General features: G+C 39.6%; 1 protein-coding gene across 1 annotated transcript in view; it reads right to left on the reverse strand.

Annotated features, from left to right (window-relative positions):
- Positions 1-607: 607 nt before the first annotated feature.
- The window catches only part of LOC101351916 (alcohol dehydrogenase E chain-like), a 35703-nt gene continuing 24708 nt past the window's right edge, over positions 608-11602 (reverse strand). Inside the window, exon 4 of the mRNA XM_023725198.1 lies at positions 608-741. Within this exon, the coding sequence (XP_023580966.1) occupies positions 608-741 (134 nt within the window). The remainder of the gene's footprint in view (positions 742-11602) is intronic.

An 11602-nucleotide genomic window follows, 5' to 3' on the forward strand; every position in this document is an offset into this window, starting at 1 on the left:
TTTTGGTAACACAGTGGGCTAGATTCCCTTCCCTTTAGGCTAGGTAAAAAATAGGTATATAAAACCAATTGTGAGAATATTTTTCAAAATGACATGAAGCTCCGAAGGAGGAGGTGCACAGATTTATACCTGTGTGGGGAATGCCAGTGCCCCGTTTATGGCTGGTTTCTATCTTTTGAGTCAGAGGTAGGAGTCAGAATTTGGAATTGTAGGGATAAATCCTCCTTAATATAGCACAGAACAACAAAACTGACAATGATTTATTTGTAAACTATGTACTGAAATGTGGGCAAAAGTTTTGTGAGCTGACTTTATTACTCACTGTGCCATTTTAAAAAATGCCAAATTGAAAATAAAATGTTAAATAGTAAGGGTAGATGAGCACTTAACTATTTTCAGGGTTGCATATTTTAAGAGCTGGGCATAAAACAAAATACAGAGAAGAGGAGATGCTTAAAAAACATTCCTGAAACCTTCTTCATTTGTCTGCACGTGGCTCCTCTAGCAGTGACTACCCTTCTCCTGCTTCCCTGCCCCTACACCCACACACCCTTTCTCTTGGCCCCAAACACACGGACATAAATATTAGATGAGAAACTTGCCATTTTCAGGTTTTCATTAATTCAGTCCCTTCATTGATCTTATCAAAAGTCAGAGTATGAGTAATTAGTGGGTCTAGATTAAACTTCTTTGCCATATAATCAGAAACCAGCTTAGGAACATGTTCTCTGCTCTTCCACCCTGGAAATACACAGATTAATGTCAGATTTTATACATGAGACTTCACTTGAAAAGAAAAGTCATCCAGAGTAACTGCTGGAGGTGTTGCTTTTGACTGAGGAAGTATAAGGATGATCCATTAACTTGCCTCAGTTATCAGAATGCCTGTCTCAACCGCACTTGGGGAGAGGGCTGTTTTTCTGAAGGAGACCTCTGGTAGTATAGAAGAGAACTAATTCCAAGCAGGGAGAACTTGGACCTTGTCTTGAGATGTTCTTGGTGTTAGACTGTGTTCTGTGGGAAGCAGTGAATCCATATCTAATGTATAACAAAGGCCAAGGCCTTAGGAATCATGAAAGAAAGCAATTCAAAGGTTAGAAATTTCACGTGTGTATGTTTGTGTGTATGTGTTTTGATGTGCAGCTTCATGAAAGAGCCAAATACCTTAAGGAAAGAGAAGAACTTCTATCATGCGGTGAACCTAGTAAGAGCTTTTGGAAAAAGAATGTGTACAAAGTAATATGAGAATAAAATACACCGTCTAGAAGTAAGAATTACACAGGAAAAGATGGGCCTAGCGTTGTGTTTTCTGTAGTCTCATGATTTTTAGAAATGCTGCCCTTACATTTAGCCCTGTGCTAAGAGACATGATCAGTGAGTTACTAGATAGAATTTGACAGCCTGCTCACTTCTGGAAAGGATGGTGTGCTGTAATTGTGCAAGGAGGCAACACTGTCCTGAGCAGATTACTTTGTGGTAGGATCTTGGCAGTTACTTGCTTTTCTTGGTTCAAGTTTAGGCTGTGTTCCCCAGCCTTCCCACTGATTCTCAAAATAACTCCTTTGACAGGGATCACAACAGAGTCCTAAACAGAGTGGTAGAAAAATGTAGAACAGAATTCAAATTTATGAAAAAAGACCAGACTTACTGGTCTGACAGAGACTGGATGAACCCTTGCAAATACGGCCCCCCAGACACTGTGCTAACCCAGAACTGAAACCATTCCCGAAGTCCACTTTTCAGACATAGGTTAGATAGAACTATAAAACAAAAAATAACACATGTGAGGAATGTGCCTCTTAGTTCAATCAAACATATGAGACCAAATAGGCAACTCCTGTTCAAAAGCAGAGAAGGCAGGAAGGACAAATGGACACAGGGATCCCAGGGTTGAAAGGCGGAGCATGCTGTATGTCCTGGGGATTGCAACCAATGTCACAAAACAATATGTGTATAAATTTTTGAATGAGAAATTAAAAAAAAGCTGAGAAGGTAAGGGAAATAGGTGAGAAGATAAGGGAAACTAGAGTACTGGAAAGGGAACAAACTGAACACAAAGAGAATGTTGACACATTGTGATAGACGTAACCAATGTCGCTGAACAATTTGTGTGGATATTGTCAAATGGGAACCTAACTTCCTGTATAAAATTTCACCAAAAACTCAATAAAATATTATTAAAAAATAAACAAACTACCCAATATACTTCCAATGAATTTATTTTCTACTTAAGTTGGTTTCTGTTATAGGGAACTGTTATAGATTGAATTGTGTCCCCCAAAAACATGTGTTGTAAATCCTAACCTCTATGCTTGTGGTTATAATCCCATTTGGGAATGGATTGTCTTTATTATGTTAATGAGGCAAGATTAGTGTAGGGTGTATTTTGAGTCAATGTCTTTTGAGGTATAAAGGAGATTAAACAAGCAAGCCAGCAAGCAGCAATGGGGAAAGACATATGTTATGCCATACGAAGATCACCCAAGAACCAAGAAAAGAGACAAGGACCTTTCTCCAGAGCTGACAGAGAGAGAAACAGAAAGCCTTCCCCTAGAGCTTGAATTTGAACTCCTAAACTTCCTAAACTGTGAGAAAACAAATTTCTGTTTGTTAAAGCCATCCGCTTGTGGTATTTCTGTTATAGCAACACTAGATAACTAAGACAGAATTTGGTACCAAGAATAGGGTGGTGTTCTAACAGATACCTAAGATGTGGAAGCAGTTTTGGAATTGGGTAATGGGTAGAAGCTGGAAGAGTTTTAAGGTGCCTAATAGTAAAAGCCTAAGGAGTCCTGGTTGTGCAATGGTTAAGGTGCTCAGCTGCTAACTGGAAGGTTGGCAGTTTGAACCCACCAGCTGCTCCATGGAGAAAGATGTGGCAGTCTGCTTCCATAAAGATTTACAGTCTTGGAAACACTGTGAGGCAGTTCTACTCTGTCCTATAGGGTTGCTAGGAGTCAGAATAGACTTGAGGGCAGTGAGTTTAATAGTAAAAGCCTAGATTGCCTTGAAGAGACTGTTGGTAGAGTTATGGAGGTAAAAGGCAATTCTTTTTTTTTTTTTTTGTACTTCAGGTGAAGGCTTACAGAACAAATAGTTTCTCATGAAACAGTAGTACACATATTGTTTTATGACATTGGTTAACAACCCTACAACATGTCAACCCTCTCCCTTCTCGACCTTAAAAGCCAATTCTGGTGAGGGTTCAGAAGGAAGTGAGGAGTGCTATAGAGAAAGTCTATCGTCTGAGAGAGTACGTATGGCACCAACAACAGAATGTTGCTAGAAATGTGGACATTAAGTGTGCTTCTGGTGAAGCTTTAAAAGGAAATGATGAACATGTGATTGGACAATGGAGGAAGGGCAGTATTTTTTATGCAATAGCAAAGAACTTGTCTGAATTATGTTCAAAATTTGGTGGAAGGTAGAACTTGTAAGTGGCGAACCTGGATATTTGGCTAAGGACATTTCTAAGCAAGATCTTAAAGGGCTGTGTGGTTTTTCCTTGCCGCTTATAGTAAAATGAGAGAGGCAAGAGAGGGACTTAAAAATGAACTGTGCAAAATGAAAACAAAATTTAAAGATATGGAAAATTCTGTTGTACAAACTAGGGACATGTGTCCTAGAATTGTCACCAAGGACATGGCTACACAATCTTTTTTTAAGAGATTAAACCTGTGACTGATGGATCTAATCAACTACCACAGCAGAAAACCCATCAGCTTAGACTGAAGAGGACAGAGATAGGAGAAAAGGAAAGAAAGCTGGCTGCCTCTTGGAATACTACAGGCAGGAAAAAGGCCAAAGGAGCTACAACAGTGGTCCTCCAAGAAAAGAAAAGGACCATCCCTGGAGGAGCTCGGAGATAAGCAGAACTGTTGGAAGGAGCATGGGAAGCAGAGCTGCATTGGTTTCAAAGGGTAGAGCCACGGCCTCCTGTATTTCAGAGTCAGATCTTCACCAATTTGTTTGCAGAGTGAGGGCTATCATTTCAGTTTGCCTGAGAGGATAGGGCTGCCACCCAATGCTGAGGGGCAGGGCTGCCATGCCGAAGGGGCAAAAGATTGGGGCCTGCCGGGACTAGAGGATGGGGTAGTCACTCAGATGGAATAGGAGAATGGGGCCACTCAAAGCTGAGGGAGCAGAGTTGCCATCCCAGTGGGCCTGGAGGGTGCTGAAGCCAAGGGCCGAGAGGCCACCACCTAGAATCCAGAGAGCATGGCCAACATCCTGGAGGGCAGAGCCATTGCTCAGATGGTTTTGGAGAACAGAGGATTATTTTCAAGCCTTGAGAGCTAATGTAAATTGTTCTACTGGGTTTTGGACTTACTTGGTGTCCGTTATTCCATCTTACCCTCCAATTTCTCACATTTGCAAGGGAAATGTCTACCTTGTGCCTTGTCCACCATTATACTTTGGGAACAGATAACCTGTAGTCTAGATTTCACAGGTTTCAGATGAAGAGGATGGAATATGCTCAAAGTCTCATCCATAGTGGACTTAGATGATTAAGAAGATGAGATTTTGGACTTGGAGTGGATTTAAGAGTTTTGGGATGATATGATAGGGTGAATGTGTTTTGCATGTAGCAAGGACATACATTTTTGGGGGCCAAAGAGTGGAATGTTATGCATTGAATTGTATTCCCCTACCCTAAACATGTGTTGTTAAGTCCTAACCTCAGTGCCTGTGGTTACAATCCCATTTGGGAATGGGTTTTATTTGTTATGTTAATGAGGCAAGCTTAGTGTAGGGTGTGTCTTGAGTTGATCTCTTTTGAGCTATAAAGGATATTAAACAAGCAAGCTAGCAAACAGAGATGGGGAACGGTAGATGCCATGCCGTATGAAGATCACCAAGGAGTCAAGGAAAAGAGACAAGAACCTTCCCCACAGCCAACAGAGAGAGAGAAAGCCTTCCCCTAGAGCTGGTGCCCTGAATTTGGACTTCTAGCCTCCTAAGCTGTGAGAAAATAAATTTCTGTTTGTTAAGGCCATCTACTTGTAGAATATCTGTTATAGCAGCACTAGATAACTAAGACAGGAATCAAGATTTCTGATAGTGCTCTATGTCATTATATGAAAGGATAGTATATTTTTCTATTTGTTTTTATCTTTTGCTTGGTGATCTGATAAAACATTTTCATACCTATATAAGAAAACTTGCACTTATTTTTTGTTTCTTCTTTCAACCAGACAACACAAGAAAAAAGGCTCCTCAAAGGAACCACAGACTAGCCTCGATTGTGTTTCTCAACAGGGGCATTAATGGCATTTTGGGTAGGGAAAATTCTTCATTGTGCACATTGTAGGAGGTTTGGCGGGTCTGTTCAGCACACATTACATGCTATCCTGTACTGAAAATCACTGAACCAGAGGGTTATACTACATGTGAAAGGAATTAACTTACATCTATTTGTTTGAGTTCACCCAAAGGCACCTAAGAAGAAAGGCCTGGGGATCTACTTCCAAAAAAAACGAGCCATTGGAAACCCTATGAAGCACAGTTCTACTCTGACACACATAAGGTCACCATGACTTAGAACCAACTCAAAGGCAACTAGTTACTTGTTATAGTCATCATATGAATGCTTAAGTGGCCGATGAATTAGGTTCAAAAGTTAGCTGAGTATGTGTATTTTGTATCAACAGTTATCATCTATAAATATAACAGAGGGAAATGGCAATGAGCGTGTTCAGCGATTCCAAACAGAAGAACTAAAACCACAGTTTAAACTGGAAATAGCTTTTTGCTTTTTTTTTTTTTTTTGGTGCCGGCTCTGCCTTTTATCTACTCTTCATGAATGATTTGGGTAAGATTCTTAATATCTGTAACAATACACATAGTTAATTTGGAGATACTAACAGCTCATTAGTCCCAGTAATTAAGACAGCGCCTAACTTTCTTCTCTTTTGCCCACGAATTCAGATTACCCAAAAACTCTGGATAAATACATTTCTCCTTAAGATAAATATCAGACTACTTGTTTATGAGCCCAGAATCCTGTATAAATAGATTTGTTTATTTCCTACTTTCTCAATAAAGGACTTTTATAAAGGCTGTTAAAAAAAAGTGTCCTGAGACATGTATAACAAAAGGAAAATCAAAGGATTGAAAGAAAAGACTTTTTTTCTGAAAAAAAAAAAAAAAATTGTCATTTGTTTTCCATTAGTTGTGATTCTCTTCAACTATGAATTCATTGTGTTTCATATCTTTGAGTTGGTATGATGCCAACTCAGTTGTTTGGGATAAAATTTTACATTAGTCAAACAATGACTACTAATGATTAAGTATATCCTTTAAAGAATCCCAGTTTGCAGGTATGTGACCCAAGCCAGATGTAGTTATTGATCACAACAATGCCTTTTCATTTCAATTTAGAGTTTGCATTAAACTTTTGACAATGGTTTCTTTGCCATTAAAAAAAAAAACCTTTTCTCTTGCTTTGCATGAGAAAGACTTACCAAGAAGCAACTGGATACATCAAATATCTATGTCCTTACCTTGGGTATTCATGCATTGAAACAAACACTGCAATCTACAACTCTTGCTTTGGGTCCCTTCTCAGCATTTATGGCACACCTCCCCTTGCTCCCCCCTCCAGATCCCTGGGTATTCCCACCTTTCCCTGCTTCACCCATACCTCCAAAAACAGTACCCTTCAAGGAACTTCCTGAGAAGAACAAACAGCCACTGACACTGAGCTGGACATCAGCAGTGAAAAACCCTGGAATCACACAGACACCATGGCCCTCATGGCCAGAGGCCAGGGCAGCTCCCTGTGATAAAGCAAATGCAGAATAGTGCTGGTTAGAAGATGTACTTTGGAGTTGGATGTAAATTTTAATCTCGGCTTGACTGCTGAATGATCCGTGACCTTCTTTTCTGATTCTCCTTATCCTCATTTGAAATAACATTTATTTTTTAAAGATGCTGTGTCATTGTGTGCTGCATGGGATATGTTGTTGTTGCAGTGTGTCTGGGAGTCAGTTCTGACTCATGTTGTTATTTGCTGTTTAGTTGATTCTGACTTACAGTGATCCTATGTGATAGAGTAGAACTGCCCCATAGGGTTTCTAAGGCTGTCCTGGTGGTGCAGTGGTTAAGAGCTACCGCTGCTAAACTAAAGGTCGGCAGTTTGAATCCACCAGCTGCTGTGCTCCTTGGAAACTCTATGAGGCAGTTCTACCCTGTCTTACAGGGTCACTATGAGTTGGAATCTACTCGACGGCAATGGGTTTTTTTTTTTTTTTTTTAATCTTTACCGGAGCAGATCACGATGGCTTTTCTCCCGTGGAGCGGCTGGTAGGTTCAAACCGCCGACCTTTTGGTTAGCAGCTGAGCACTTAACCGTTGTGCCACCAGGGCTCCTGGTGTATTTGTTGTTGTTGTTAGGTGCCGTCGAGTGGATTCCGACTCATAGTGACCCTATGTACAACAGAACGAAACACTGACCAGTCCTGTGCCATCCTCACAATCATTGTTATGCTTGAGCCCATTGTTGCAGCCACTGTGTCAGTTCATCTTGTTGAGGGTCTTCCTCTTTTTCACTGATCCTCTGCTTTACCAAGCATGATGTCCTTCTCCAGGGACTGATCCCTCCTGATAACGTCCCAAGTATATAGAACTCAATAAATGAAAGTGACAAAAATGAAAATGATAACAGCACCCATGGTAAAAATAATAATAATTTTTATCAGAACCATCACTAACACAAGTGGTTGGTTATTGCTTACATTTTTTTTTTTAAAGACATTGAAGGGGACAGCTAGATATTTGTATAGCACTGTGTGCTAGCAAGTGACAGACATGTTTTGCAGTCATTTTCAAAGGCTATTTCTCAGAGCAAGACTATGTGAAAGGTTTTGCTACATTCTTTTTAGAGAGGAGGGAGTTTAGATACAATGAGGAATGAAAACATTTTGTATGCTGGGGAAAAGGCCCAGATTGGAAGAGGCAGTTCTTGAATTTTCATGTAGCTGATGAGAAGATTGAGCCATGCAACCCAATAATACATTATTTCTTCAAATCTCCAAAGAAAGCAAGTCTCAGATTTTAAAATAACTTCCTCCATATTCTTTTATGTAAACCATATCCTGCCAGAAAAAACAACCATTCCAAATATTTCATGACATTTCATTTTTGTAATGAGTCCATTTAATCAAGATTAATAGACAAAATCCGTGGAAGCTTATCTCAGATATAACACTAAGGACTTTGCTGAAAGTGCAAGGCTCATTGTTTTACAGGGTCGTGAATTCAGTTTTTACCTTACCTAACTTAAATTTCCCGGCTCAGAAATTATAGTTACCAGGTTGTGTCTTGTTATGAAATAATTTAGCCAGAATTCTTTACAAAGCTTTACTCTCCTGCCTGTTGGAGAGTATCTGCTTATTTGAAGAACTGGTATGATGGAACAAAGAGGGAGACAAAAACTTGGCCTGGTAGTTCTAGACTCAGTGTCCAGGAGAGTGAACAAATATATTGGAATGGACAAAGGGTACCAGCTGGGGTCATGGGGCACAAGGAAAGTTACAGAAATGTGGAGGGAACTTAAGATTCTTCCTTAAATTAAAATTGAAGATGATCACTGGTAGAGATATTGGCAATTTTTACTCCAGAGGGGCACATACCACAGTTTCTGGGTTTCTGATGACCTCTAAGGAAAAATCTGCACCAGCACCAATCATTTCAGATAAAACTTCCTGGATGGGTTTCTTGAAGTGCTGTGGGCTAATGCACTCAGTGGCGCCCACTTCTTCTGCCTTTTCAAATTTCTCTTTGTTGATGTCCACTCCGATGATCCTGGCTGCTCCTGCTAATTTACAGCCTATGATAACAGACAGGCTGACTCCTCCAAGGCCAAACACAACACAGGTGGAGCCTGCAGTGACCTGAGCACATGAAGGCAGAAAACAAATGCAAATAGAACATGTGCTTTTATTCAGTTAGGAAGGCTAAGTACATACAAATACTTTCTCTGAGACATATACAAAGGACATTTTCAAAGAAAACATATTGTGACTAGAGTTTTAGTTTTTCAAGATATTTCTAGATATGGAACATTTTTTTGCAACAGAAGCAAAAAAACTACCTGCAAATAGAATTTCAAAGTCCCAGGAATTAGCATGAATGGAAGTAGTTTAATCAGCATTCATTGACTCTTAAGACTTATTTGATAGACTATTGATTTACTTTCAGATATTTCCAAGTCCCTTAAAACTATCACCATCTCCCTGCAACCATTCCTTTCTTTTTTTCTTGTGGATATCCATAAAATTTACATTATTTACAGCATCAATGCCTTATGAAGGCAAAGGCTTATTTAGTACAGTCCAAAACTGAACTGATTTAAATTGAGCCCCTTTCACCCAATTTCCCTGTATAGTACTGGAACTAATGGACATTGGAAAAAGTAAAGACCTAAAATCAACAGCCGCTTAAAGAAGGGTGCTGGGAAGATTTGGATGCAGTAGTTTAACAGTACCCTAGTCAGTCACTGTGGGATTCCTTGACCAATTTATCTAATATAGCAATACCCCCTTTTGGGGTCTTGTCTCTTTTTCTTTTTATTGATACTTATCACCACTTGATATATTATTCATTTATTTATTTATTTTCTGTTATTTTCCCATTAGAATGTAAGTTTGATGAGTTTTGTTAACTGCTGAATCCCAGCACCTGGAACAGTGCCTGGCGTAGTAGACCCTCCATAAATGGTTGTTGAATGAAAGAAAGAATGAATTGGATTGTGGAGGGACACACAGTCACATTGTAACTTTGTTGTGCTCAACTCCCAGGAATTCCTGATGTTTCCATTTGTGAATGGCATCCAGGATTGATTTGCCACTCACTATTTACCAAGAAGAAGCCCTGGTGGCGAAGTGGCTAAGAGCTCAGGCTGCTAACCAAAAGATCAGCAGTTTGAATCCACCAGCTGCTCCTTGGAAATTTATGGGGCAGTTCTGCTCGGTCATATAGGATCGTTATGAGCTGGAATTGACTGGACAGCATGGGTTTTTGCTTACTTACTAAGAGGCAAAGGGGAAGATATTGAAGGAGGCATGGGATGACTAGGCAGAGGGTAGAGAACTTGATGTTTAGAGGCAGGTTTGTGATCCTTCCTCAGGTTATATGATCATACATAACCCAGATTCACAAGGACTTTCAACTCTGTATCTCGAGGATTCTGTTTATAATGAGTATAAATGCCCCTCACCTTGACAGTATTGATTGCAGCACCGTACCCAGTGGAAAAACCACAGCTCATTAAGCATACCTTCTCAAGAGGTGCACCGACATCAATCTTGGTAACTGCAATTTCTTCTATCACTGCGTATTCGGAGAAAGTGCACGTGTTAGCAAAGTGATGCACTGATTTTCCCCTGCAGGTAAACCTAGCGGTGCCATCAGACATCAGCCTGGTGTGTGCATTTCTTTTATAGACCAAAAATATACAAAAAATTTATTTTGAATTAGAAAACTTAGATATCTTCCAATGAAATTGAATTAATTTTCAAAAAGAAAATAATAGCAAAGACTTACTTTAATTTTATACAAAGATTGTCCCCAGAATTCAGGCAAGAGGTACATTCTCCACACTGTGGTAGAAAGAGTGTGATAACTTTGTCACCTAGGAGAGCAAAATAACTTTTTATTAGGACTTTATTTATTCTATAAAATTGTGGTATATGTATATGTTATATATACATGCATACATACATATATATAAACAAAACATTTACCAATTTCACATTTTTACATGTACAATTTAGTGACATTAATTACATTCATCATGCTGTGCAACCATCACCATTATCCGTTTCCAAAATTTTCCATCACCTTTAACAGAAGCTCAGGCCTCCTTAAACAATGACTTCTCTTTGCCCCTTCCTTCATTTTCCTGTTACAACTTTATTTTTTAAAGTAAAGAGCTATCTGTCTCTCAGGATTTCAACAACAAGCCACCCAAGACGATATTATGGTGATAACTGACAATTATTTCCATATTTAACTGTGCCTGATACTATGAAGAATATAAAATATCTACCAAAAAAGTGCATGTCTTCAGCATCTGTGCACTGTCCTGCTGTGTCCAGCCCTGGGCTTAGTGGCTGAATCCTGAAGAGGTAGCCCCAGTTGCCTCCTTTGTAAGTTCCTCTTAGAGCACCAAATGATTTTGTCGTGTAGTCTTAGGGCCTCACAAGGAAGAAATCAAGAGGGAGCTGTCTGCCTATACCCTCGTCAACCTCACATTTATCTGATAGGTAAAAAGTGTTTTTTCATTGTATTTAAAAATTTTATTTATTTATTTTTAATATGTCTGAGGTGAAAGGAGCCCTGGTAGCGCAGTGGTTAAATGCTCGGCTACTAACCGATAGGTTGGCGGTTCGAACCCACCAGCAGCTCCGAGGGACAAAGATGTGGCAGCCTGCTTCCATAAAGATTATAGCCTTGGAAACCCTTTGGGGCAGTTCTACTCTGTCCTAGAGGGTTGCTATTTGCTGGAGTCACCTCAATGGCAATGGGTTTTGGTGTGTCTGAGGTTGGGAATCTTTTCACAGTTTTAAAAACATTTACATATGTTTTTCCTCTGAATTAG

Source organism: Trichechus manatus, unplaced genomic scaffold, assembly GCF_000243295.1.
Source record: "Trichechus manatus latirostris isolate Lorelei unplaced genomic scaffold, TriManLat1.0 scaffold00291, whole genome shotgun sequence".
Classification (NCBI taxonomy): Eukaryota; Metazoa; Chordata; class Mammalia; order Sirenia; family Trichechidae; genus Trichechus; species Trichechus manatus.